At 36.8% G+C, this 27,977-nt stretch overlaps 5 protein-coding genes across 8 annotated transcripts; 2 read left to right on the forward strand and 3 right to left on the reverse strand.

Annotated features, from left to right (window-relative positions):
* Nucleotides 1–125: 125 nt before the first annotated feature.
* On the reverse strand, nt 126–3,903 carry LOC116027376. 3 transcript variants are annotated; one of them, XM_031268960.1, is made up of 7 exons: nt 3,644–3,903; nt 3,456–3,482; nt 3,210–3,332; nt 2,232–2,484; nt 1,992–2,078; nt 1,384–1,608; nt 126–1,200 (listed from the first exon to the last, which is right to left on the reverse strand). In XM_031268960.1, exons 1-7 carry the CDS (start codon nt 3,700–3,702, stop codon nt 418–420), a joined length of 1,557 nt encoding a protein of 518 aa, XP_031124820.1. In that variant the 5' UTR covers nt 3,703–3,903; the 3' UTR covers nt 126–417. The 3 variants fall into 3 exon arrangements, with proteins under 3 accessions (XP_031124820.1, XP_031124821.1, XP_031124822.1); XM_031268961.1 differs by lacking the exon at nt 3,456–3,482; XM_031268962.1 differs by lacking the exon at nt 1,992–2,078.
* Nucleotides 3,437–11,380, forward strand: LOC116027375. The gene is made up of 7 exons (XM_031268958.1): nt 3,437–3,499; nt 6,381–6,515; nt 6,663–6,864; nt 7,635–7,721; nt 8,897–9,283; nt 9,785–9,932; nt 10,418–11,380. Exons 2-7 carry the CDS (start codon nt 6,445–6,447, stop codon nt 11,242–11,244), a joined length of 1,722 nt encoding a protein of 573 aa, XP_031124818.1. The 5' UTR covers nt 3,437–3,499; nt 6,381–6,444; the 3' UTR covers nt 11,245–11,380.
* Nucleotides 11,302–16,209, reverse strand: LOC116027626 (protein NETWORKED 2A-like). The gene is made up of 4 exons (XM_031269331.1): nt 16,116–16,209; nt 13,362–14,996; nt 12,067–13,271; nt 11,302–11,517 (listed from the first exon to the last, which is right to left on the reverse strand). Exons 1-4 carry the CDS (start codon nt 16,207–16,209, stop codon nt 11,302–11,304), a joined length of 3,150 nt encoding a protein of 1,049 aa, XP_031125191.1.
* Nucleotides 16,210–17,191: 982 nt separating this feature from the next.
* Nucleotides 17,192–19,108, reverse strand: LOC116027678 (lignin-forming anionic peroxidase-like). The gene is made up of 3 exons (XM_031269393.1): nt 19,090–19,108; nt 18,926–18,948; nt 17,192–18,844 (listed from the first exon to the last, which is right to left on the reverse strand). The coding sequence occupies exon 3, from the start codon at nt 18,211–18,213 to the stop codon at nt 17,254–17,256; it is 960 nt and encodes a 319-aa protein (XP_031125253.1). The 5' UTR covers nt 18,214–18,844; nt 18,926–18,948; nt 19,090–19,108; the 3' UTR covers nt 17,192–17,253.
* A 4,258-nt stretch (nt 19,109–23,366) lies between these two features.
* LOC116027677 (argininosuccinate lyase, chloroplastic) lies at nt 23,367–27,905 on the forward strand. 2 transcript variants are annotated; one of them, XM_031269391.1, is made up of 7 exons: nt 23,367–23,744; nt 24,803–25,066; nt 25,300–25,416; nt 25,890–26,038; nt 26,422–26,713; nt 26,872–27,036; nt 27,323–27,905. In XM_031269391.1, the coding sequence occupies exons 1-7, from the start codon at nt 23,430–23,432 to the stop codon at nt 27,569–27,571; spliced, it is 1,551 nt and encodes a 516-aa protein (XP_031125251.1). In that variant the 5' UTR covers nt 23,367–23,429; the 3' UTR covers nt 27,572–27,905. The 2 variants fall into 2 exon arrangements, with proteins under 2 accessions (XP_031125251.1, XP_031125252.1); XM_031269392.1 differs by having other exon boundaries at nt 23,547–23,744; nt 24,826–25,066.
* The last annotated feature ends 72 nt before the right edge of the window (nt 27,906–27,977 follow it).

The following is a 27,977-nucleotide window of genomic DNA, read 5'->3' on the forward strand; positions in this document are numbered from 1 at the left end:
TTCGGGTCCATTAGATAGGTAAATTGTTAATATTTAATATATGAACATTCAATATGTAAATTGTGAACATTTAGTATATAAAAATTGTATTAAGTATATAAATTGTGTTTTTGAATTCGAATCCACAGAATAATTTGTCAGATTGGCATAGGGCCAACCTACATTAGAAGTTAGAACGTCATTACTTTCAAGACCGTGAAATTACTATCTATCCAACAATATTAGTAACATAATGGCAAAGTGGCTACACGTTAACATGTACATTGGTACAAGAGAGTACTACCCCTTGAGTCTTGAGCTGGAGTAAGTGTTTAAAGATTATGTTAGGCACTCCCCACTCCCCACCAAGTCTTTCTTTAGGTACAAGAGAAAGGATAAGTACAAAGCAAAAAGACACACCCAGAATCAAATGGAGTTTCATGATCTATAATACCACTTCCCCTGGGCATCATCTTGAATCATTTTCTTGAGGCATCTGGGAAAATCAACTGGCAATAGTACAACATCATCTCTTCCCTTTACCTCTATCTTTGATAAACAGTCAGCTGCTTTGTTACTCTCTCTATACGAATGACTCACTCGGTACTTGTCAAATTTCGTCAGTGTTTCCCAAATACACTCAAGGCAGGCGCTAGCCATTGGGGCGTACAACGGTTGTTCTCGGTTTATGCTTTTCACAGCGCTCATCGAGTCCGACTCCACCCATATAAACTTAATCCCCATATTCGAGGCAAGTTGGACGCCTCTCCATATGCCCCACAGTTCGACCATGAATGAATCAACTCGTGGAGCTTTACAAACATAAGCACATATAGGCGCACCATTGTGGTCACGCAACAACCCACCAAACCCTGCGTGTCCCTTGTCTACAGACCCATCTGTGTTCAACTTGATCCATCCACGATCAGGCTTTTTCCAACTGCATAACTTAATGGGCCGATTAAATAAGCCTGTCAATTGTATCAACTTCAAACTCTCAAGTAAACCCGTCACACGATAATCTGCTGCATTTATTTTTGATGCACTTTGGACTTCTTTTAAACAGACTGCTTCGATTTCTTTGAATTCCTTTTCCTTCAGCTTGTGCTTCTTACCTTGCATGTGTTCCCTCAAGTTTTTCTCACCGCTAGTGCTCACTAGACACAGAGGACAGCTCCACTCCTTTTGAACATTCTTCAAATTGGCTGGCTGGTAATAAGTCTGACCCAAAATGGGGAAATAAAGAGGGCAACAATAAGTTGGATAGGAAGTAGCATATTGGCAAGAAAATGAAATATCAATCATTGACTTCATATGGTGTAACTGTTCTATTTCCTTATCTTTATAATTCCATGGAGACGAAAAAGCTCGAAATGATAACCATTTGAAATGCTCAACGTTTACCTCACAAATTACCGATCTTGCTGATACTTCCTCTCTATATTCTTGAGCTGATCTCGCTAATTTGTTAGTGGCAATCAGTTCCTCTTCCTGATTCTGTTTCGTTCCCTTCATATGCTTCCCCACATAATTCTTACTCGTTGCACTCACTTCACAGACTGCACAGTTCCATTGCTTTTGAACTTTCTGTGGTTTGCTGTGCTGGTTCAAAGTAAGATCAGATTCACCCTGAACCCAGAAAGAAATATATGTTCAGAATAAATGATCAAGCAAGCCAATTGCACGGTAAAATTATTATCAACTTCATACAAATCAATAAACACGAAAAGCTCTCTCAAATATAATAGCAGTAATGGTAAGCACTTGATAGACTGATATGACACTCAAGCCAAGACCCTAACTCCACAACAAAAACTAGCTCATGAGTCCACACTCCAGCCACTCAACGAGAGCACCAAATGATACGACATTCAAGCCAAGACCCTAACTCCACCAAAAAAGTTAGCTCATGAGTGAAGGTTTGGCCCTAGCTCAAGTACCATTCCACAATCTCTTATGGAGCCCATGTGTGATCGTTTCATTATCATAGACTCAAATCTTTGTATACTTACCTTGAAAGTAACAAAATTCTCACGTACTTCCTCATATTGAATTTCCTTTAAACTGGATTTCTGCTCCAAAGTATGATAAGATTCAATCTAAAACAAAGGAAAAATACTCAATACTCTAATCAAGGCCTAAGTAAGCCTAGTTGCGGTGCAATACTATTATCTTGAGTTCGTAAATTCAACAGAACATCAACCTCTTGATTGGAACAATTTAATAACCATTTGACAGACTCAAAACTTCACCTTATGATTGAATAAACTTTCCCATTTTTCCTCTTCATATTCTTCGATATGTGCCAATGCTGCATCAGTGCACTCGTTCTGTTTGCCGAATGTGAAATTTATCATTTCTGGGATAAGAAAGATGCTATGCACGCAGGAATCTGGTGTGATGTATGGCTTAACATATCGTGAATAGATGAAAGAAGCAGAACCAGAATAAGGCAGAGCAAGCAAGAGATATGCTAATCCTTTTACGTGAGGCCAATAGTAAATCCTGTGGGTAACAGAATACCATATGAGAAGTAAGATATATGGTACCAAATGCCAATCAACTGATGAAGATAACAGCCAAGAACCCTTTTGCAATTAGAAAACTCAATTGTATACTATTCTATATTTTAAAAATGAAAAAAGAAAGACCAATTTAAAGCCTTAATCCATATTCATGAGCAAGTAACCCCATTTAGCCGCACGCATAGCTCAGTTGGTTCCTGGGTGGTAAATTGTGGGCAAAGACACAAGATTGAGCCCAGCAGCCGAAGGGTGGAGTTACACCACCCCAAGGAGGTGGACACCAGCTGGTCCTCCCACTTAATGGACCATGGTTGAGTAACCGTGATTTACCCCTCCATTATCCTGTGGGGTCGGGGTGTTGGGGCGAAAGAATTTCGCTTTTTGTGGGCAAGTAATCCCATTACTAGAGAAAGTGACTCCATCAAAATATACCACCTAAGAATGTGGGAGAGTGGGCTAGAACTAAACAAAAGCCTCCAAATGTTAAAAGAAAATTGGTATATTCTCCTACTAAATTAGTAAAATCACTCTTTTTTTTTTTTGAGGAAAGTAAAATCACTCATTAATATTCCCTCCCTGGCATTTTAATAAGGCTTTGGCTTAGCAAAGGAAAACTTTCTATTTTAATGCCACTAAGTTGCACCTAATAATCATAAAAATAAATAAATAAATAAATAAATAAATAAATAAGAAGAAAAAGATTACCATAGTACAAATTCTGCAAAAGTCCATTCCAGGAGAGTGATTATAGCAAACAAGACCCAACATTTAAGGCAGTGCTGGTAGCAGGATTCCTTATCACTCTCTATAGCCCTTATTGAAGTATACCTGTTTCGCCCCCAATTAACAAAAAACACAAAATTAAAGATAAAAATAACCTCAATTTCTCATTTCTCATCAAATTGCAAAGAAACACAGCAAATAACTCTCAAGCAGCTCCATAGAACTTACAAAGGGCACACCACAGTCACTGAAGGCCTGCAAATTTTCAAAAGGTAACAGTCTCAACTCTCTATATTGAAAGCAACCGCTTGCATTCCAAATTCCTTTTTTTTTTAAGCAAACACAATATTCAATAAAAAATTAAGCAAAACCCTGAAACTTTAAACATGAAAAGAGAAAATAAATAAATAAATTACCAGGAGAGAACGTGGAAAGCGAATCTTGTTGCTTGGAGGAGGAGACTGACCAACTCCATTTTTTACTTGTTTTTGCTGCTCTTTTTTTAGTAAATACTTGTGTTTTATCCAAACTTTGATTGGAGTGATATAAATATAGTATACATATTTGAGTTTATGGAATCTACATTTGTTGATCGAGATGGAAGAGTCGAGGAAAATTGAAAACGAAAAGCAAAGGAAAATGAGAAGACTTTCAGACTAAGTGTGAAAGTGGGAAAAGTCGCAGAAAGTGATCAAAGATATTTCACACCATTTTCATTTTTTACACCGTGAGTCAACTTATAACAGTTGAGTTAATACCCAATATAGTCCTCGAATATAGTGTTTTTACTCAATTTAGTCCTAAATAATTTTTTGTGCTTAATTTAGTCTTCGACTTTGATGATTTTACCCAATTTAGTCCTTTGTTAAAAATTCTGCTAGTTGACGCTTAGAAATAGGATCCTAATGGTAATTTCTCATCCTTCGTCGCATTTGCTTCTTCCCCTTATTAAAATCCACGCAAAAATGTAAATCTTTATACCCAAATATTTATTTACTCTGTATTTATTTATTTAGAGTTGAAGTTGATTTGGTATGAAAAATTTGCATTTTTGCGTTGATCTGAATAAGGGGAAGAATAAGGAATCATCCCAAATGGGATGAATGATGAGAAATCACCATTATAGCCCTATTTCTAACAGTCAACTAACAAAATTTTTAACAAGAGAACTAAATTGTGTAAAACCATCAAAGTCGATGACTAAATTAAGCACAAAAAGTCGTTTAAGACTAAATTGAGTAAAACCACTATAGTCGAGGACTATATTGGGTATTAACTCTATAACAATTATATTAGGCCTTCTCAATAGTTAAGATTTTGGTGCAATTTTTGAAAAGTTTTTATAAGTGTGATTAAGAAAGAGAAAATAGGTGGAGAAAAAAAATAAAAAAGAAGAAACAAAACAAAATATAAAACTAAAAAAAAATGATGTATTTACGCGCCCGCCTGAGTGCGAGGACCGCGCCTCACGCATGTGAGGCACAATCCTTTCTCACACTGGAGGGCCCACCAAAGTCTGCAAAAACCCCTTATTTGCAGGTCATACCCTTCCCTTCTCTCTCTTCCACTATGTCAACAAATTCATAAAAAAACTCGTGCAAAATTAATTAATGGGGAGGGTCTTAGTAATCTGTTGGTTGGTTTCATGACTACAGGGTAGTCAATGACAGACCAATACTATGTCTTATGAATAACTATGGTATGTTTGAAAAGTATGGTATAGTGGAATAATAATGATTTTATAAACAATACACCATGAAAATAACTCTAGAGAAGAAAGGTGAGTCACAAATTGACTACTTAAACTCTAAGAGATGTTTCTAGACATATAAGGTCATTCTACCAAGCATGATTCTCATCTATACGATATTACGATATGATTAAAATATTAATTGATAATATGAGGGGATAATAATAAATAAGACGAAGATTTTACGTGGAAATCCCCAATAGGATACCACGAACAAAGAAGAAGGTATTTTCACTATAAGGAGAATATTACAATTTCTTTCTATGTAGTAAAGAGGAAACTATAGAGAGTTTCTCTCTTGCTAGTGTAATAATAGCTATACGATGAGAGGTTTAAGTAATTTTAAGATTTATGATCTAATCTTGTAAATAATTTATAGCCCGTTTTCCCATCCACTTAAATAATTTATCTATAAAATATATTTTCTTTTACATAATTTGCCACTAACTCTCCGTAAGTTGTCTTCAATTTGTCTTCAAGCTTATGTATATACTCCAAAGTTATACATTCCCATGTGGAAAATTAGGTATTATTGCTTTCCACACCATTTTTTACCATGGTCATTCGAATCAAGCTTGATTATCTTCATAAAAGTCATAGCCATTTGACTTACATTTTCTATATTGCATTATTTTTGTAGTAAATTTTAATGCAATACTTCTTCAATCTCATTTTATGTGTCGGGTTCGACTATCTAGCCTTGACGGAAGTTACAATTTAATTTTCATAATATTAAGTTTAGAATTAGTATATAAAAGTTATATATTTAGAAATTACATTAAAAGTACTATTAAACACAAAAAAAATCAAATTTAAAAAATATAAGAAAATGTTAATAGAAATAATCAAATAAGACATAAATAATTTAACTCATAAATAATAAGTATGACATATAAAATGAGATTGTAAAAGTATTATATTATACCTATAGCTAAATACTCAAAAGAATGTTACATTTTTATAATATCATAGTACCTTTTAAAAATATCATATTACTTAAAACGATCGCAAATTGACAATTAAACGCTCACTTATACTTGGGTAATTTTCTACTATGGTTATTACCTAATTATTGTTTTGGCAATAATTTGTGGGCCCACTTCACCTAGATCCTTTTTTTTTTTTTTTTTGGGAAAACTCCTCCTAGATCCTAAATAATATTTTTTTTTTACCTTTTTTGTTTTTCCATAGAGCATGAATAACTTGAAAGTCAAATTAATATTTCATTATTAAAAAAAAAAAAAAAATCTTCACCGAGGAGCTGGTGTGTTCCACGCGCTTCAAAAGGCGGTCATTTCTTTCCTTGTTTAGTTATGTGGTGCCCCGTAACGTCGTCTCTCTCTCCGTCTAGGGGTTTTCTTCTCTCTCTTCTCTAAAACCCTTTCTTCCATTTTTATTCACAGAAGCTTTCCACAGTGGCATGCAATTCTTTCGTTCAGATTACGTATAAAACAAGTGGAATTCACAATGTCAGAGAAATCAAAGGACCACAAAAAGTGCTATGTCAGTGACGAAGAAATCTCCACTCTTCTTCAGAGGTGATCTTTTTTTTTTTTTTTTTATACTTTTAAATGTGATTTAAAAAGCACAAAAGAGCGATTGTTTGAATTCTGATTCTTTTGGTAGCTGATGAAATTCGTGAATTTTGATTTAATTTCCCTTTTGTTTTTTGGGGATTCTTGTAGATACACCCTTAAAACGGTTCTGGCATTGTTGGAAGAGGTTGATCAGGTTGAGCAGGCGAAGGAAGTCAAGTATGATTGGAATGCGTTGGTGAAGAAGACCAAGACTGGGATTACGAATGCCAGGGAGTATCAAATGCTATGGCGTCATTTGGCTTATGGCCATGCATTTGTCGATGGATTGGTTGATGAAGCTCAACCTCTGGTCTGTATATTCCTTTTTCAAAAATGATTATTTATGGTTTTTACACGTGAAATTTTAGTGGAGTTTAGAGAAATTCATATTTTTTATGATTGAAAAGCCTATGGCAAGGCAATGAGGATTGAGGAAAACTGCCAAGGGAGATATTATGGAACCTGTCTATAAAATGCTAACTTTATGTGTCAAAAGTGTTGTGGTGTTTTACATAACAGTTTTTAAAGCCCCTATTGGATGTTTTTTTTTTTTTTTAGCTGAAGATCTCTACTGCTGAAATTTTGATTTTTTTTTTCCCCCTTCTTTGGAGGGGTGGGGTACAGAGTTACTTGATTAAGGTTTTGGTGGGATTACAGCCTTAAAGGTTTAAAATGTCTGGTATAACTTTGTGGAAATCATGTATGTATAGGGGGTAATAGGGTGTCGTGAAAGTTACTAGACTTTTTTGTCTGGATTTCCTCCAACATAATAACTGATTTACTTTTGTTTGTATCTGTATGTTGTGCATCCTTGAATGTGCCATTTACCGTGATTTGATTAATTATGCAGTTTATAAACAAACCAATTTCACACTTTCTATGATATGCTATAGCATTGCGGACTAGAATGCACAGGGCATAAGTTGAATGCTAGCCTTTCGCCCTTTCCTTTCACGAGTCTTACTTTAAATGAGTAGTTGGAATATGTTCTAACACACTGATGTCTAGTGGTTGATTTGCTATGGCTGCTTTGCCTCTAAGTTTTTGTTGGCTTATAGTTTTGAAAATTTTGGATGGCAGGATGATGCCAGTGATTTAGAATGTGAATTGGAAGCTTACCCAGCAGTAAGTAGTGAAGCATCAGCAGAAGCTTCAGCATTTGTGAAGGTGAAACAAATATGAATGCACCGAGTAATTTCATCCAGTAATTTTATACCCTTTGTGGAAAAGCTGCATCAATCTTGTTTATGTTATTAAAGTTATTTTCAATATTATGAGCTTTTAAAACCCACTATAGACAACTAATTGCTATGGATTTGATGATGGTTAATAACAATTGTGAAGCTTCTGGAGAAACTGTTTATAAATTCCCTATTGTAGTCAGTCACTACAAACACCCTAGATTTGGTCTATTCTGAACATGTAGATAGTTAGTGTTCAATGAAATATTCATTCTGGATACACTGATCTTTCTGAATCTTTAGTTTTTGTACACAGAGATACTGCATTTTCTGCATTTACCATTTAGCAAGGTTGCAAAAATCGCTCCTAGTATTTTTTTTTTTTTTTTTTTTTTTTTTTTTTTTTTTTAAATTAAAAAAATTTTTTAAAAATATTTTAAGTTTTAATAATTGTAAAGTGTTTAATATTGTAAGTCTTTACACTTTAATAGTTAAATAGTTAATACTTATTAAGTTATTAGTTATTATTTATTAATTATTAGTGCATTACGTATTAGTTTAATTTAGTTATTACTTATTATTTTATTAAGTTATTACTTATTACTTTATTAGTTATTACTTATTAGACTCTTAGAGTATTAGTTAATACATTATAACATTAATAGTTTAAATGTTTAAGATTTAAAATTAAAAAAAAAAAAAAAAACAAAAACAAAAAAACAAAAAAAGACGGCCAGGCGGGCTAGGCGGTGCCTAGTCAGCCACGGAGGAGGCCGATTTCGGCCTTCCTCGACGCGGCCAGGCGCCGCCTAGCGCCTAGGCGCGATTTTTGCAACACTGCCATTTAGATTTCACAATTCATAACTGCTGGAAATGTGGATACTGCCTTGTCTCTCTTAAATGAGAAATATTTTGGACATATGGTCTTTTTGAATCCTGAAATACTACTGACGTTTTATGTCATTGTGGTAGTATGACGTACATAATGGTTGACCAAATTATTTTCCGCCCCTCAAGATTGTGTGCATTCTTTGATAGTGCTAAACTGTCAACTAATTATTATTGTAAACTGAGCTCATATTTCTTTTATTTTTTATTGGTTCACAAGTACTGAAGCATGTATATATCCTTTGTGGTGGGGTTTGTCTTCGGCTTGAATAGGTATTGGTTGGTTCTGGGACAGCAAACGATTCCCATATGTCAAATGGCATGACTGTTGAGGCTCCATTGACTATAAGTATACCCAATGGCCAAAGATCTATAAATTCTTCAGGAACTTCAGACCAAAGTATTTCAATGCAAGAATCAAAAGTTATAATTCCAGTTTTTGTGCCAAAAAAGCCGCTGGCCAACGTGATATCAACCAAGGGTTTAGATACCAATGGGCCATCAGATGCAAATTTGCCTCCACCACGCAAAAGAAAATTCTGGTCAGAAGCAGAGGATATGGAACTTATTGCTGCCGTCAAAAAACGCGGTGAAGGAAATTGGGCAAGTATCTCAAAAGGAGATTTTAAGGGCGACAGAACAGCTTCACAGCTATCTAAGGTGCCCTTTTTATTTGCACCCAAATATTCTTTGTAGCTTTAAGATTATTTGAGAACCTTCTGAAAAGCATTTCTTCTTTGCACTAATCTTTCGTGTAAATAAGGAACTTTAGGGGCAAAATAAGAAGAAAATGAAAAAGAGATACAACCAAAAAAAAAAAAAAGAAGCAAATTGAAAGTTTGTTGTACACATTTAATTGGGATAGATGTGGTTAGTTTTACACTTTTTGATTGCAATAGAAACAGTTCACTGCTTCATTTTTAGCACTAGAAGAGAAGAACATATATATGATGTCCGTTGTTATCTACTCTGGAAAAGATATTTTGGCTTTGCCCAAGATTCCCGGGTTCAAATCCCGGCAACGGAATGATATCATGAAGTGTATGTGTATGACTTGTTTGACCTAAATGTTGTAAAAAGCAACAATAATAATTACTTCATATTACTGAGTCTCTTCTATTTTTTTCCACTTTGTAATTTACCCTGGTACAATTTCTGCAGAGGTGGGCCGTTCTTAGGAAGCAACAAGGTGCCTTGGTTGGGAACAATTCAGAACTCTCAGAAATGCATTTGGCTCACCGGGCAATGTCACTGGCTCTTGATGTGCCTATGGGGGATAATTCAAAAGCAGCTTCTTCAATCCGTAGCGGTAATTCTCTTGGCACTTATTAATACGCTTGTAGTTGAGCAAGTAAATAGAGCTTTCTAGAAATAAGATTTCAAGTTTTGGACTTGAAAATGCAAGGAACCCCTGCATTTTCTTTTACTTAGGACTGGGTGGCGCAGGTCTCACCAGTGGGTGTTTACTGTCCGAGGTATTGAGATCTATGATTCTCTATGGTTTTTTAGTCTGACCTAGATAAGGCGGCATCAGATTTTATCAAAAGTTTCATAGTATTTAATGCATATTTGTCCTGTTTGTTAGCAGCTCCCCCATGGCGGTCAGTTGAATATGGTCTAAAAATGTTTTACATTTTCTTTTTTCCATGTGGTTATTGATTTTTTTTTTCTTTTTTGGGAGCTGGGGGAGGGAGTAGATGGGTTTTTATTCCCTTTAACTGCAGTAGTGTTTTTTTTTCCGAATTGTCTTCTTCCCATCTCTACTAGCTTTGACTAATCCACTTTGTTATACAGAGGGCACAAATGCAAATGCTGCACCTGGTAATCCTGTTAATCCTCTTGCTTACGATACTTCCTCAGTTAACAGAAAATCCCAGCATCAGGGTCAACAAGATTTTGCATCAAATGCAGCACCAAAGTTAGCGACACTGGGACCTTCAAAATTGCTGGTATCAGAAAAACCATCTACAAAGCCAAATATCAGCACAAATTTAATGGTCAAAGCAGCTGCAGTTGCTGCTGGGGCCCGCATTGCTTCCCCTTCAGATGCTGCATCACTTTTTAGGGCTGCACAGTCTACGAATGCTGTCCATATCAGTACTGGTGGAGGTCCTTTGATTAAATCATCATTTTCTGGCAACACGAATGCATTATCAAGTAATGTGCACCTCATTCATACAAGTTTACCATCTAATTCAACGTCCCTACTGAGCGCCTCACGGACTGAACCTAAGCCCGTGCAATGCCAACCTGTAAATCCTGCATCACCTGTGGTTCAATCTAATGTAGTTGGTATGGCCTCAGGACTAAATGCTTCAGCCAAGGTTGTCTCAAATGGCACACACTCTAATCCAGTTGCTGAGCTTGGCATAAAAAATGTGAAGGAAACTGCTGTTTCTAGTTTGGAAATTCTAACAGAAAAAGTTGTTCCCCAACAAAACCAAGCTACTTGCCCAAATATAGCTTCTGAAGGAGATCAAATATCTGCTTCTACAAGAAATGCAGTGGTGGAGAATGCCCAAGGGGATCAAAATGCTTTTCCAGGGAACTCATCTAGAGAGAAGATTGGAATGACTTGTGTTTCAGATGGCCCAGTAAAGGAGAACGGCAAGGAATCATAAAGCTTCGTTCGAGGTACTGCTCCAAGATTAAATGTTAAAGGCAAGCAAATCAACTGGTCATCTAGGGTGCAGAAAGCTACAATTGCCATTCCCCTCAATAATGGCAACGACGCTGGAGCTGATTGCATAAATGAAATGAAAATGGTGTGACAGTATGAACAACCGGAGCTCAAGGAGCTGCGCGAAAAGCAAATCAGAAATGGTGACCTGGAGGATCTGAGAAGTATGATTGTTGATGTTGCTGATGAGAGACTCACCTAATCCTGATTTGGACTGAGAATGTGAGCAAATAAAGTTGTAGTTTTGGACCTAAATTGTACATATATTTTTTTATCCTCAACCCCCCTCCCCCCTCCCCCCCCCCCTGACTGCCAACACACACAAAAACACCTTATCTTATTACTTTAGGTTTGTAAATGAAGTATTGTAAGGTATCTACAGTGTTCAGATACAGAATCTTTGATGTGTTTTCTTGTTAATGATAAAATGTATGAAGATGGCTCACATGCATCTTATTGGTTCTTGCATGGCTTTAACTGCACATGTGAAGCTGTATAAATACAAAATCTTGAGAGTTGGATCACAGGCTTAGGTCTTCGGTGCCTTTAACTGCAAAAGACTATAAATCTTGCAGTTACTGTAATAATATCATATCCCATGAAATGAGGAAAATATTTCCACAGGGGAAGAACCCTCTTCTAGTGTTTCTCATAAATTTTGCAGCTGGTTAGTCTACACCACAGTAACTATAAAGAGGAAATTATCAGACAGCTATTTGGGCATTGGTAATTGACTATACTGTCTCGGCAGTGATGGACTTACACATGCAAAGAGTGATGATCTCTGCTTCTGCTTCTTCAACTTCACTCCAAACAAGAAAGATCTCAAGGGAATCCTATGAGGGTTTGCGCTCTCTCTTTTTACCCCAAATTCATCCAGTTCTTGGATAGTCGTCTTAATCTCTTCATGCAGCTTCTCTACACGCCTAGCTCCAGCTTGTAATTCATTTTCTACCTTCTTGTTCTCACGTTTCATGTTAAGAATCTCACCTTGTAGTTTTGCAGCTTGACAGGCAATCAGCTCTTTCTCTTCTTCTTTATGGACTTCCTGAGAATACCTTGTTATCTCTTCTTGGAGGTTGCAAAGAGACGACAACCTGTTATGTAAGTCATCTTTCAGCACTACACTATGTTCCAACCATAATGTTAACTCGGTCTGTATCTCTTTCAAGTGATTGTATATAGGGCGGATCTCTGAGAGTTGTTCCAGTGGTTTATTGTCCAGTTGCTGTTTGCTTGGTTTTTTTTTCTCCAGTTCGTCTTGTAAGTCTCTGACTGTACTTTGAAACTTCCCTATCTGATGGAAGGCGGTGCTAAACCGGAGCCAGAAATCCATGTTCTCTTCCACCAATTCATCAATGTCTGTGCATATCTTTTCTTCAATGGCTGAAAAAGCATGATTTTCATCAACGCTGTTTCCCTTAAGATCTTCACACTCTTCAATGCTGGACAGCTTCAAACTTTCTCGATATGTTGCTTCTTCTTTTGCAGGAGCATCTTCAGGGATTGGAACATCTAAGAATTCAGAGAGAGTCCTTCTATGCGCATGCTGAGACTTTTTCTTTTCATCCTTATCCTCAAGGTCAGTTTTACTTGTGTTTTCATCTGTACCTTCAACGCTAGCTTTAGTTGTGCTTTCGTTCGACTTCATAGTTTCCACATGATCCCCATGAAGCGGCTTTAGTTTTTTCCGCAAAGATTGGATCTCTGCATCCTTTAAGGCTATAGAATTTTTCAGTACTTTTATCTGAACTACATATTGGAAGTGGTTAGCCCTCCTTTTTTTCTCTGCTTCATTAAGCTTCCTCTTTGATTCCTTGTAATTTCTTAGGACCGAGATGTACTCCTCTAGCAGAAGCTTGTCTCTGTCATCCAAACCATTTAGAAATAGCGCTCTCCAGTTTGGCTCAGCATCGTCTGTGCCAGATTCATCTTGCTCCCCACGTGTACTTAAATCTTGAGGTATTCCTGAAATAAAATATGAGTCAGTACCAGTTAACGAGATTAAATTTTTTCCTTATTTCTTAGCTGGGTGCAGATTACCATGATCTTTATTACCATCTTTTGTTTGTTTCTCTTCAACTGGTTCATCCCCTGAGAGGGCCGAAGCGCTATGAGCAGTGGCTTTGGATTCACGCGTTTGAAACCCCTTTGGATTCACACTTTCATTTGGCTGCTCCTGTGTTCTGGAATCTGTTTTATCGCCTGAAGCGTTTGCAGCTTTGCCAGAAGAAGTATCATTGACCCCTTCATCTGGCAACACGCTTTGTAGTTTCCCGGAGAGGTGATCAACTCTACAACTCGCTTCAGTAATGCGCTTATAGATGTAGTTGCTCTGGTTGTTGACGGTTTGATTGAGATTCTGAACTCTCTGAAGCTGTTCTTCGAGTTCTCTGATCTTCTTGCTCATCTTCTCTGAATCTTTGAGCAAAGTCTCCTTCTCGTCTTCTGCACTTTGAAGATGAGCATGAAGTTCATTGGCCTCGGCTTTCAATTTGTTAACTTGAGCATTCTGAGACACCACTAAACCTTCCAAATTTATGATCTTATCTACAAGTTCATCAACCTTTTCTTCAAGCCCAGACATAGTAAGGTGAGTGCTTGTACTGAGTTGCATCTCTTCTTTAATCTTTTCGCTTAATGACTCCAAATCACCCTTTCCTTCTGCAGTAATCCCCATTTGCTGATTCTCTGATTTGCTCGGCTCCTGATTTGGCTTCTCGGGCGATTTCTCCCTGGCTGCAGCAGGCTGTATCTGTTGACATTCCTCAAAATTTTCAGCGGGCGATTTCTCCTTGGCTGCAGCAGGCGGTGACTGTTGCCTATCGAGCTGAGATACCTCGAATTGTTCGACGAGAGACTGAAATTTGAGCTGTGCATTTTGCAGCTTGCGATGCTCAATCTTGGCGTCTTTATCTGTCTGCGTCTGTTGTTCTTGCAATTGCGTCAGTGTGTCTTGGCAAGACTTGAGCGCGGTGGATGCCATCAGAGTTTGCGCCTCGTCGTCCTCAATGAAAGTGCCTATCCCGAACTCATCCTGTAAGCTGCTAACTCTTGCCTGCAAATCTGTGACATGGTTCTCGATATCCCAGTACTTTGCAAGCCCATTTTCGTATGAACTTTTCACAAACTCCCTCTCGGTTTGCAGTCCCAGAATCTGCTTCTGAAGCGCATCAATCTCCTGAAGCGCCTCGTCTTTGCTCAGCCCCGATGCTGCTGGACTGGCGCCAGCTTGATCACCCGCGCCATTGAACTTCAGAAGCCCCTTCTTAGACATTAACCTTGATGTCGTCTTCGCCTTCGCCTTCGCCTTCTTGGTAACCATTGAAACGACATCAGGAATGGTCATCTTCGGGGGAGGTGGCAAATCTTTCGGGGCGCTATTCCCTTTCTCCGGGCTTCCATTGCCTCCTGCTGCTGCTGCTGCTGCAAGGTAACTTTCGCCGTCTTCATACTCATCCATGTCTACATGAACTCTCTCTGGGTAAATTGTTGCAATGGTTTTATTAGCACTCTGAAGCTCTTTTGAGATGTAATCATATCTCTCTGCTAGAGCTTTGTAACTCTTGAAGAAATCTTCCACAAAGTTCAAAAGCTCAGGCCTTCCTCTGTAGTACATTTCTGCCCTTCTTGCAAAGGAGTCCCCATCATCTTCCAGTATCTTCATTATGTAAACAACCTTCTCCTCAATATCTGCAGCCACAAGGTAACATCATTGTTCATTGTTGTGTACATTGTTGTGTATGTCTCATATGTACTGAAAAATGATAGGTGTGCATATAAATATGTTGCTTATGATTCTGGATGTTTTACCATCACAATTAATAAAAGAACAGCTTCGCTCCAATGGAAGTAAGCACATTATTGAACCACGTAAATCTTGTCTTCTTTACTTTCTGTTATTATTTTCGATTCTTGTTCTCGTTTATCTCAACAATCACAAACACTCTTTTGGTTAATTGCTTTTTTTTTTTTTTTCCTTTTTTATTGCTTCTTCCTTTTCTTTTCTTTTCTTAAGTGGTTTTGAACAACACTCATCACAAAAGAAGGGCTTTGTAGTAGGTTTACAGGAAACAATTCTTGTCTTCTTTACTTTCTCCTATTATTTTCGATTCTTGTTCTTGTTTATCTCAACAATCACAAACACTCTTTTGGTTAATTTTCTTTTTTTTTTTTTTTCCTTTTTTATTACTTCTTCCCTTTCTTTTCTTAAGTGGTTTTGAACAACACTCATCACAAAAGAAGGGCTTTGAAGTAGGTTTACAGGAAACAGTTCTCTCCTATGTGATGATTGTAATTGCATCTGTGTTTTTTTTTGGGTAGTATTAACTCTGTTACATTGTAGTATCTGTTCATCTATACTTTCTTAGCATGTTGAAGCACAAAGAATTAATACCGCCTACACTGAGGCTCAATCTCATGACCTTACATTTGGGAGAGTCACTACATGCATCTGAGTGTTTAGTTCAATGAATGTTTATTCTGGGAATTTTACATAACATAAGAAGTTGAGGGGAATGAGATTCCCGTCGACTTGACACAAAAGGAACTGAAAATCGAGTTTTAGAATCTCACATTCTCTAAAGAGGCATCCTCGCGTTCTCTTGAACCAAACAAGGGCATAAACATCCTAGTGCTCACATTTCGCCAGTTACGCAATATAACTTGAACCATGGAGTGTAGTTTAGTGTGTGATATACAATACAATCAAAATCTTTTTCTCCATCCTTGAAGCAAAAATAGATTTGGGATTTGGGATTTGGGAATGAAACGCAAGATCAATAATGGGGATTGGAATAAACAATGAATTACCTTGTAAATTCTGCTGCAGCCATTTTGACTGTTTTGTCCTAATATGGCTAGCAGCCCACCATGAATATGCATTTCTTGCTGCTCTCTGCAACATTTTCTCCTTCTCCTTCTCCTTCTCCCTTCAAACTATCTGTAAAAGGTCATTACCTATCTGAACCTGTGATACATCTTAATTGCCTTTTCTCTGTTATATCTAAAACATATTGCAGAGATCTGTAAATAAAGGATTTGCAGTGAAGAGAAAAAGTGGGGAAAAAAAAGAAGATATGCTTAGGGTAATGTGCTTGATATTGGAGTTAAGGATACTTGGTCAAGGTTGGGAAGTTGCATCCTTAGATCAGAGAAGCACAAATGTAGGAGCCTGTTTCATGTCTGGTTGGCCAATTGGCAAATCTTGAATCTGCCATGTAAGTTGCAGACAACTGATATTGAGGCTAGCTTGCATGTTCTTTTTTCAACACTATTATGGCTTGCCTGAATTTTAGCCTATATATTCTTTCATTTTATTTGATTTGGTCTCTAAGTAGTGTTAACATGCATGTGGATGTGGATATGGGTGTGTATAAATAATAATAATAAACCTAATAACATTTTTTTAATAATAGCTAATTTAATCTTTAAATATATTTTTGAATTACACAAGAACTAGTATTTTCACCCGTTCATTGCACGGAATGGATTTGTTATAATATTTTAAGAATATTTGGATCGATATACAATTATATAAATTATAACAACGAATATTATATAGTGCAATTGATGAAATGTGTTGAAATTATATTTTTTGATGTTATTCTTGCTTGAATTCGAGCAAATAAATGCCTAGTTACCCATGTGATGCACGGATAAATTTTTTTTATTATATATTTAGGTAATAAAATTAAAGATGAAATTATAAACAATTATATGTAATTTGAGTGGATCAGTGCATGATTTTAACTTTGTTGACAATAACGTAACCTTCAATTAGTTGGAATAATGTTACAATAAAAGAAAGAGGTTGCGTTATAGGTATATAATGAAAAGTACAACAAATACATGCATTTTTATGAAATACGAATCAATGAGTACAGTTATGAAAAAGAGATTACAATTAATTAAATTGATGGAGAGGAAAAACTAAATTGAAGAAATGAAGCTAGTCTAAAGCACTACAAACCTTCCTAATGATCCCATTTTGACTTGTGAGAGGTTGAATTTCAGACATTTTAATCATTGCTGACGCGAAATCTGCTTGAAATGCCTGAGGGCTCCTTGCATATTCTGAAACTATGTTGTCTGTTGCTCCACCGCTAAATAGAATTTGATCCGATTGAAGCAGACCTTTCTTTTGCAACAGGTTCTTATAGTAGTTGTTATCAAAGGAATTGGGTGTCACCAAATCAAGGGGTGCCAAATTTCCATTTCCGGTGTCTTTTGGACAATTCCGTCTTCTAGTGTTAGCAAAACCGGCATCAATGTCAGTACCATTGCCATATATTCTATCGCGAAATAGGAAGCATTGAGCTTGGCCGAGAGTATGTGCACCAGACAAGGCAACCATGTCTCTTGTATTAAGACCTCTGCTTGCAAAGCTAGATATAAGTCTATCCAAATTGTCAAAAGGGCTAGGGAGATCTATGATACGACTAGCCATGGTGGAATCTCTTCTTCCCAGCTTCACGGTCCAAGACGGACCTCCCACAGCAGCAATCGCATCACGTGCAGCCACAGACAATACATCAGCACAAGATACAATACCAGGACAAGCTTTCTCTAGCTCTCCCTTTGCAGCCTCTATCACATCATAACCCCTGGCAGAGCCAAGATTGGGCAATGATGTCTTTTCGCTCTTAATGGTCGATGACTCGTCCAATAAGATAGAAGCGTCGCAACCCTGGACAAAGCAATCGTGAAAATGGAGACGAACCAAGGAAGCAGCCATGCGACGCTCAGTGGACACGGCTTGCCTTACGACAGTGCGAATGATGTTTAGAGCATTAGGGCATGTTTTGTTGTAAAATGTAGGGGAGAGCTGCGCTTGGCATTGCGAGAAGGAGGAGAGCAGCAAAAGCAAATATGATAAAGCTGCCATGCATGGCGTAGTATGAGAAGCCATATATATATTATATATAGATAGAGAAATGGCGCAAGGTTTAGGTTAGCTAATGTAATAACTGGGCGATTAATGAGGAATGTTCTCCGTGAGGTAAGAACAATAATTCTGGGAAGATTATTGATATTGAATAGTTTGGCTATACAAAGTACATGTAGAGATTATTTATAGGGATACAAATAATACTAGTTAGATAAGGAATGATAAAAAGAATATTCACAATAACAATAATATAGAGAGAGATATAAATAGTCCTAATCAGATAAGAAATGATAAAAGTATTATTCATAATAATATAGAGAGAGGGATAATAAATTTAAGAGAGACTTCCTTTGAAAGCCAAAGCTTCGGTTGTACTATCAGGGAGTAATTTCCAGTTTTGACATCAGAATTGAGAACTGAAGCAGTCATGTTTTATCATGAGCCATAATGATCCATTTACAACAATCAGGTCAACTGATCTCTGCCTGACCATATTTACACATCAAAAGCAATATTTGCATTTAAGGATGTAACAACACAACCATGTTTTTTGGCCTTTTATTGTTTCTTTTCTCCCATCTTCAGTTTCTCTTCTCCCTCTAGAAGATTTGCAAGCCCTTCATTCAAGACAGCACGCCAGAACGCACTTCACCTACTTGTTGCAAAGGAACATGTTACATTTATGCATTATCCTTTTCAACGCAAACATTTAGTGATTTAGGAAACATCATACCTTGATCCTCTGCTGTTTGTTCCCTGCATAGTGTAGATAAATCCCACAGATATCACGGTATATATATATATATATATATATATACACACACACACACACAAACATGGTTTTTGTCTTTTTTTTTTCTTATAAATTATGATAAGTTTATAATTAGGTTTGCATACATCAAGTTTGTACCAAATGCTTGATATTGTCAGATACTCCGGAGGGAAGATAGCCATTGCTCCATATAATTCTTGTTCTCTGCAAATTAAGGTGAGTTTATGAGAGCATGTTACAGAGATTTTAGCATGGGAATCACATACAACTTCTGTATATAGTCTGTTATAAGTAGCTTGGAACCTTAAAAACACCCTCGAAATGTTATTGTCAAAATGCCACCCACCATGTTCTTTAGATAAAAAGAGAGTCCCAAACAAATTTGTTGATAATTGACATCGCAATCACATGTCATAGTAGTTCTTTTTTTTTTTTTTCTTTTTTTGTGGGCGAGGGGGGAGTGACGAGGGAAACCATAGTACAATCACTACTCGAGGTTGTGCACTGAGTAAACCCCGCCTTGTGACCCTAGCCGACAAAGGACCAGATGTAGGTAAACCAGTCTAGGTTTTCCATAGCTGACCAGCTCAAACCAAGAAAGCCAATAACCCGCAACCACATTTCATAGTTTTGATATTGGCATTAGTTAACCGAAGAGTAGTTTTTCAAAAATGATTTTTGCAAGTCATATGCAGGTATGGAGATGGATATTATCTGAACTAAGCACATAAAGGAAAGATGAATTGAACAAAAAGCAGATATTAAAGGCATAAATTAGAAAACAATTCCAGAAACACTCTTACCTGCTGCATATATATCTGTGATGTTTCCAATGGTCCCGAGAAGCTTATCTTTCGAATCATTCTCGAAGTTCAAGCAACCGCGTCCATAGCAAGGAACCAGCACAGCGAAGCTATCATCTGAACCACCGTCACTATTGAACCCCGAGCCATGAGGCTCCACCCATCCAATCGACCAATCAGTGTCATCAGACTCGGAGCCTGATACACAACCACCATCCGATGCCACGAGAACAATGTCATGCTCCTTGTCAATCTTCCTCTCCTCCCGGCTTTGCCATTTGCGTTTAACCCCCCTTCTAGAAGCGGAGGCTATGTTTTGACGCTGAAGTTTCATCTTATCCACTTCCAACACCTCCATTTCAGGCAATGTATTTATGGAGGACCCTTTGGAAACTTTTTTAAGTTCTCGATGTTTCCCGCTCCACAGCCACCATGAAAGCGGGGTGAATGCTTCAGACATTCTATCTAAACCATAAGAATTTGGGGATCCTAAATAGAACACAGAATCTTATATTAGGTATGCATACAGAAAACATGAGCAGAAAGTATATATATCTGCAGCCTGACACAGCACAGGTTCAATGGATAAATTTTGTTCTCGTTCGACAAAACTACTAACTAGAAAACAGAACAACCAAATTGCACAGAAAACATCACCAGCAAAGGAATTTCAAGCATAGTGTGAATGATAAGAATATAATGATAACAGGGCCCTTTGGTCTGTTAGATTTGGTTATAAGTTATAACATCCTCATGTAAAACATTCAAGAAAATCAATCTAGAAGTTGTGCTGCAAAACCATTTACTATTATCAATTCTTCATTTCCCCTCTCACTTTCTTAGTTTTTTTTTTTTTCAACAATCAGATGTTAAAGTTAAAGGTATATCCAGCTTGACCAAAACCCTACAAGAATAGGTCCAAATTTGTGGAGAAATACTCAATTTTGACCCCGAAAAATAGCCAAATATATCCATTTCTCATAAAAACAAGAACATTTATCCCCCCACCCCCACCCCCACCCCCGACAACAACAACTGCCAAGTTGGTCTGGCTATTAATTTAGTAATCATAAAATTTCAAGTTCGACTGACTCTCGGTAGGAGCAACTTATTGGCCTTCTTGGTTTGAGTCGGTCAGCTTATGGACAACCTAAGCCGGTTTAGCTCCTTATGGTTCTTTGAAAGGTTCACAAGATGGAATTTACCGTGCACACCCACGAATAATGGTTTCCCTCCTCACTCAAAAAGAATATTTATCCCCTAAAGAAAAATGAATTAGAATATAATACAAGCAATAATGATATGGAAATTGCAATTATGAAGCCACCCAACAAAAGAGCCAGAAAGATTGAAGCTAAAATCTGAAATTCTGAGCTAAATTTACCCCTTTCTCCTAAAAAACAATAAAAAATTTACCCAAAACAAACGAATTATTAGAATGTAATAAAAGCAATAATAATATGGAAAATGCAATTATGAAGCCACCCAACAAAAGAGCCAGAAAGATTGAAGCTAAAATCTGAAATTCTGAGCTAAATTTATCCCTTTCTCCAAAAAAAACTAGAAAAATTTTACCCGAAACAAACGAATTAGAATGCAATAAAAGCAATAACAATATGGAAAATGCAATTATGAAGCCACCCCAGCAAACGAGGCAGAAGGGGTGAAGCTATAATCTGGAATTCTGAATCCACCTAATTAAAATACTTATGCTCAAACAATATCAAGAACAAGAACAAGAACAAATACGTTTCCAGATACAAAAATCAAATACGAAGATAAAAAACTTTTAAACGATAAAATTAGGCAGACGCATATATGAAGGATACTAGAATGAACCCAGAAAAGTCACTTTTGGGGACATTCCAAACTGGGCTTCCCTGTAAAGAATGATTCTACTTTGCTTCTGTATCAGACTTGGAATGTTTATCGAAGATTCAGCTGAAATTCCCTTTTTCCATTTGATCCTTTGATAGAGAATTTAAAAGAAAAAAGATAGAGATCGCGTAAAAGACAGATTTTTTGAGCTGTTCTTTTCTTCAACGTCGAATAACGTGTAATTGTTTCCTTCTTCTGCGTTCGCAAGCAACCCAAAATAGGATGAGATTATGAGAATGTAAAATTACGTCGACTGAATCAAACAAAAATTTTCTGGCTCAATCCCCCCAACATTGACAGCTGATTGATGTGTACAAATGGCGATCACTTTTTCTTCCCGGTTTATAACTTTATATGTAGCATATTTTGCAAGATACACAGTTACACATAGTCACATACCAAGATGCTTGGTCTGCCTTTTTTTTTTTTTAATTTCAAATATTTTGTTATATATACTTTCTCATTTTCTATTTTTCATCAACTTCGTACTCGCTGCTATCTTCATATATATAATATATTTACATCTCAACTTCTCCTTTAATAATTTTTCGATTCCTATAAACTTTTATCTCTATCTTCAAACTTTTTCTTACTAAATATATAAATGAAACAAATTTTTCATCTGTCAAATTTTACTATATGTTTCATAATATTCCTATAAATACTTGTATATTTTGATTTTTATTCTTTTTAGGTTTATATTTGTAATATATATGTGCGTGTGTATATAAATTTCATTTGGCTTCAATTATTTTGCACCACTAAATAGGCTATAAAAGTTGAGAGATATAAGTCACACACCCAAAAAAAAAAAAAAAAAAAAAAAAAAAAAAAAAAAAAAAAAAAAAAAAAAATTAAAAAAAAAAAAAAACCTAAAAATTTAAATTAANAGTTAATGGATCGAATAAGCCTCTAAATTTTACTTGAAAAATCAATTATGCCTTTAAAATTTTAAAAAGTGTAATTAGCAATAAATCTCCGACCGTCGTGGGGAACGGAGGTTTTTGCTTCTCCCAGGGTTCTAAAGACTGTCCCTATTGATCTTGATCAGTGTACGACGGTGAAAGGCAACTCGCCGCGCAAAATTTGGCAAGGTGGTGTGGTCTTCAGTCGCCGGTGCTGTGTTTCCGAAACTGGTCGAGGCCAAAAGGGGAGATTCCTGCTATTGTCGGGAAGATTTGCGTCACGCCGACAACGATGAAGAAATTCGGAAGAAACAAAAGCGTAACGAATCGCCGCGAACACATAATCATCAATTGGAATGGCAACTTTGTTGTCCTGGTGTTATACGAAGAGGGAGGGAGGATTGAAGAAAGGAAAAGACTAATTTACCCTACCTAAATCAGAGTGTTCGCCGAAAAATGGCCGGATGAAGTTATGTGACCAAAACAATTATTTTCAGGGATTAAATCGATGAATACGGAGTTAAGGGTAACATTGACAGTTTCATAATAATTGAGGGACCAAATCAGTGATTTATCCTTAAATTTTTAAGTAAAATTTAGGGGTTTATTCGACTCCCCCCACCCCCTCCCTAAAAAAAACCTAAAAAAAAAAAAGCATGTAAAATTGAGGGGAAAAAAACAGAAAAAAAAAAAAAAAAAAAGAAGAAGAAGAAGAAGAAGAAGAAAAAAAAAAGAAAAGAAGAAGAAAAAAGGAGGACCTAAATGGGATAGACCCGACCCGAAGATGAACCCGAACATAAATACAGTGACAGAGAGTATGAGATTCTCGCTCAATCGCACTCTCTTCGGTCTGGATTGTTTCAGCTCAGTGCGCCGTCGATGGAGTCATTGTTAGTGAGCTCAACCTGTTCGACATTTTCCCCTATTCTCTCTCCACACAAGCACGCCCTTACGGCGAAACCCTTCTTCGCCCGAGCTGCGCGCCTTCCGTTTCTCGCGCACGCCTCGCAGCACGTGAACGCGCCGCCACCTCCCATGGCAAAAGAGAAGGAAGCGAAGCTGTGGGGGGGACGCTTCGAGGAGAGCGTGACGGACGCCGTGGAGAAGTTCACCGAGTCCATATCCTTCGACAAAGCTCTCTACAAGCATGATATCATGGGCAGCCGAGCCCACGCCTCTATGCTTGCAGTCCAGGTCTGTATATTGCATTTTCCCAATCATTTCATTTTTTTAACACTTTAGTTTATTGAGTTAAAAGTTTCGAAGTTTCGCTTGTATTTTTTGGTTGAACTGTTAATCACGGAGTAATTTTCTACTATATGTTACATTTATCTCAGGAATTCTCAATCCGCAAACCTTTTCCTTTTGGCTAGGGATCAGTAAGAACAATTTATTCATTGGAACTATGAAATTACATGTGAAAAGGAGGGGAATACTAAACTGTGAGCTGAAATTTAGTGGTGTGGTGGTGAGGCTCAGAAACGGAAATTAAAAAATCTGGTTATTCATTTATTAATGGGAAAATCACATTTGTTGTCCTTCAATTATACCCGTGGTACAAACTTATTTGAGAGCTCTGGGACTAAGTATGTATCAAGTTCTACTGGTATAACTGAAGGACAAAAAAATGCAATTTTCCCTTAATTAATTAATTAATTAATTAATTGATTGATTATTGTTTTAACATGGGATTCGGTTGGGTGTGGGAGTGGACAAATCTACAATTTTATGATCTTATCAAAGTAGAGGATTTCTAACTTCATGCAGTCTAAGCTTTGCTTTTGAGGAATACAATTCAAAGAAATGAAAACCTGGGAGGCTTAATGTGCCACTAACCTTAATGAAAAAAAAAAAATGAAACATGTGTTCTCAAAACTTCCAAGTTTGATTTCGCATAAACTAGTGGCAAAATTTGAAAATCCTGACCTGCTAAGAATTTTGTGCCACTTGAAAGTTTCAATTCATATGGAATTAAAATTTCCTGTGGTTCTTGTTCATATGTTCAATCCAATATTTTTTTTTTTAAACTTTCAGTAACAAAGTTTGGGCCTTAAATTTCCTATTAAATTCATTTATATTCTTCTTTCAGTTCCAATGATGAAAAAAAATCCGCAGTAAGAATGTGGGTTCCAAATCCCTATTTTGCACAAACATAAAGAGGACCGAATTTAGTTCATGACTTCTATTTCCTTAACAAGTGAAATGTGAAAGAGTAGTATTCAAATGTGCACTATTGTTTTGGTGTATCGTAGGGATTGATTAGCGAAAATGACAGGGATACAATTCTACAAGGTCTAGATGAGATAGAAAGGCAAATTGAAGCAGGCAAGTTCTTGTGGAGGACTGACAGAGAGGATGTGCACATGAACATTGAAGCAGCTCTTACTGATTTAGTGGGTGAATCTGCAAAGAAGCTTCATACTGCTAGGAGTCGAAATGATCAAGTTGCAACTGACTTCCGTTTATGGTGCCGTGATGCTATTGACAGAATTATTTCACGTATCAAAAATCTTCAGGTCATATGCTTTTCTACTTTGGTGTTAGGTTATAGTTATTCTAAAGATTTTCTCGGGATTTTTCCCCTACTGACCATATGAAAAGAATTTTCATAGGATTTCATATCAGAGAAATAAGTAATCTTGTCAGCAAATAGGCTGGAATTTTGCATAACCCTAGTGTGAGACTGAAGATGCCTAATCTAATGTTGTGAATTGGACCTCACTCATGATTAAACTTGCTATATATACAGGTTGCTTTGATTAAACTTGCTATAAAAAATGAGGGTCTGATCGTTCCTGGATATACCCATTTGCAAAGAGCACAACCAGTTCTGCTGCAACATCTTCTCTTAGCATATGTTGAGCAGGTATGAAATGAGATTTATTAATAGGTTAGTAGTGACAGACTGACAGTAGTCAGTTGCTTCTGAAGAATAAAGAATTTCTGCTGAGTTTTATCTAATTCTCATGTTTATTACTCCATATACAAGTTTCGTTTTTATTTGCTCATGCCATATTTAACATATCTTGAATTTAGAAATTTGAAATTTACCTCTATGAAGGAGGATATTTAGTCTTATATTAGCAATTCTTTACTGCTAGTTATATTTTTTATACAGTGTACAAAGTATTTTTATCCTTTTTTGATTGACATGCACCTTATATATGAAGACTTTAATACTTGAGGTTGGCCTATTTGCACGTTTTCACTACTTTCAATTATTTTTGCTTTCTTTTTTGTACTGTTGGTGTATTGTCATCATCTATGTTTCTCTAATGGACTTGGCTGCTAAAGTTCTTCAACTCATTTTTAAATCAATGAAGCAATGATTTCTTGTAGCTTGAACGTGATGCTGGCCGCTTAGCAGATTGTAGAGAGAGGCTGAACTACTGTCCTCTAGGAGCATGTGCTTTAGCTGGTACCGGTCTTCCCATTGATCGATTTATGACTTCTGATGCATTGGGATTCACTGCACCCATGAGGAACAGGTATCCAGCTGTATCTTCTTAGAACAATATCATTATCTTTCTAAAGATTTTTCCTTTTCCACCTAGACAACAGTGAACTCTGATGCATTCTTAGTTTGGGCATTTCTCCGTGAAGTTTTTACTTGCCATGCAATCGTTTTGAGTGATAACTAGGTACCTTTATTTTTTTGTGATTAATTTAGGCATATTTTAAAGGTAATGGAATGGTTGTCGAAAAAAATGCAATAGGAAAAGGAATAATTTTGGTTATCTGACAGTATGCTCCCTTTTGGTGTCTCTTTGCTCACTCTTTGACATCTAACTAAAAGATTGCATTGAACTCCAATATTTATTATTTAAGGATCTAGTATCTACACTGATGCTCGCACCATTTTGTGCAATAGTATTGATGCTGTTTCAGACCGTGATTTTGTTATGGAACTTCTGTCAGCGAATTCCATCACGGCCATTCATCTCTCTCGACTTGGTGAAGAATGGATATTGTGGGCTTCAGAGGAATTTGGCTTTGTCACACCTAGTGACGCAGTTTCCACTGGAAGCAGTATTATGCCTCAGAAGAAGAACCCCGATCCTATGGAACTTGTTCGCGGCAAGTCTGCCAGAGTTGTAGGTGACCTGGTCTCGCTTCTTGTTTTGTGCAAGGGACTCCCACAGGCATATAACCGGGATTTACAGGTAATATAAGTTTTTCTAGATTAGAAATTAACTTCATACCGAAAAATTTGTCTTTTCATAATCTCCCACAGCCCAAAAGAACAAGAGACCAAACAAATCAATTTAAATTATCATGTGTTTCAATGAGAAATTAATCTCTTTCTGCCCTTCTAAAATAGGAGGATAAGGAACCGGTATTTGATAGCGTGAAGACCATAGCAGGAATGCTTGAAGTGTCAACAGAGTTTGCCCAGAACATTACTTTTAATCAGGAACGAATACAAAAGGCTTTACCAGCTGGTCATCTTGATGCCACTACCTTAGCAGATTACCTTGTGAAAAAGGCAAGTGGTACTAAACATTCTTCAGTTAATTTTCAAGCTATATGTTTGGACCGTTTTGGATGTTTCTCACAGAATCACAGGGCATTTGTATGGAGAATTTTGATACGGAGTATTTTTTATTCGTCATTGTATAATCAGCTGCTATAAACTAGGGAATCCAGTATTACTTAGGGGAAGAAGTCCTTATTTCTCTTCATCATATGAAAACCGTGGTCCATGAGATCCCTTTCTTCTATAAAGTTGCGACTTAATGACAATTAACAGGCAGAACTCTGTAATTCTGCAGGGAATCCCGTTCAGAACATCACACGACATAGTCGGGAGGGCTGTTGCTTTGTGTGTTTCAAGAAATTCTCAACTTCTAGATCTTAGTCTCGACGAGTTGAACAGCATTAGCCCAGTGTTTGACAATGAAGTCTACGAGTTTCTAGGAGTCGAGAATTCGATTAAGAAGTTCAGTTCTTATGGCTCTACTGGTTCAGAATGCGTCGCTAGTCAACTCGATTACTGGATCGCAAAGCTCAAGATTCAATAAGATACAGATCTGTAAAGAAAGCACCTGTGGCTAAACTTTGGGGTGAAAGATTTCCTATATCTACAATTAGAGGACCACAAAACAGCACAGGGGAAAAGGGATGACAGACATTTCCTACAACTTTTGATCTGTGAGTCAGTTTATATTGTCATTAGCTTCTAAAATGCATGAAAAATTACACTACCAATCTTATGTACCAGTAGTAATTTAACCTTATTTCCTTTCTATTGATAAAACTCATTTGCTGAGATTGGTATATTGGTATGTTGAAATTGCTGTTATGAGAGTGGGATTAATCTTGAAAATGAATGGGTTAAAGGCAATTGTTATACCATGGAACATGGTCCTCTTGCATTGTGGACTTTGGCTTACAAATTATGTGTCATTAACTTATTATGTGCCTTCA

Source organism: Ipomoea triloba, chromosome 8 (assembly GCF_003576645.1).
Source record: "Ipomoea triloba cultivar NCNSP0323 chromosome 8, ASM357664v1".
Taxonomy (NCBI): Eukaryota; Viridiplantae; Streptophyta; class Magnoliopsida; order Solanales; family Convolvulaceae; genus Ipomoea; species Ipomoea triloba.

Coding starts and splice junctions, on each gene's coding strand:
- LOC116027375 (XM_031268958.1), top strand. CDS start 6,445: ATGTCAGAGAAATCAAAGGACCACAAAAAGTGCTATGTCAGTGACGAA. Junction 6,865..7,634: donor TTGATGAAGCTCAACCTCTG/GTCTGTATATTC, acceptor TTTGGATGGCAG/GATGATGCCAGTGATTTAGA. Junction 9,284..9,784: donor CAGCTTCACAGCTATCTAAG/GTGCCCTTTTTA, acceptor CAATTTCTGCAG/AGGTGGGCCGTTCTTAGGAA.
- LOC116027678 (XM_031269393.1), bottom strand. CDS start 18,213: ATGGCTTCTCATACTACGCCATGCATGGCAGCTTTATCATATTTGCTT.
- LOC116027626 (XM_031269331.1), bottom strand. CDS start 16,209: ATGTTGCAGAGAGCAGCAAGAAATGCATATTCATGGTGGGCTGCTAGC. Junction 13,272..13,361: donor AGAGAAACAAACAAAAGATG/GTAATAAAGATC, acceptor ATTTTATTTCAG/GAATACCTCAAGATTTAAGT. Junction 11,518..12,066: donor GATCATCACTCTTTGCATGT/GTAAGTCCATCA, acceptor TCACATTCTCAG/TCCAAATCAGGATTAGGTGA.
- LOC116027677 (XM_031269391.1), top strand. CDS start 23,430: ATGGAGTCATTGTTAGTGAGCTCAACCTGTTCGACATTTTCCCCTATT. Junction 26,039..26,421: donor ACTGCACCCATGAGGAACAG/GTATCCAGCTGT, acceptor TTTGTGCAATAG/TATTGATGCTGTTTCAGACC. Junction 27,037..27,322: donor CAGATTACCTTGTGAAAAAG/GCAAGTGGTACT, acceptor GTAATTCTGCAG/GGAATCCCGTTCAGAACATC.
- LOC116027376 (XM_031268960.1), bottom strand. CDS start 3,702: ATGGAGTTGGTCAGTCTCCTCCTCCAAGCAACAAGATTCGCTTTCCAC. Junction 3,483..3,643: donor GCTTTCCACGTTCTCTCCTG/GTAATTTATTTA, acceptor GAAAATTTGCAG/GCCTTCAGTGACTGTGGTGT. Junction 2,485..3,209: donor TTTGCAGAATTTGTACTATG/GTAATCTTTTTC, acceptor TGTTACCCACAG/GATTTACTATTGGCCTCACG.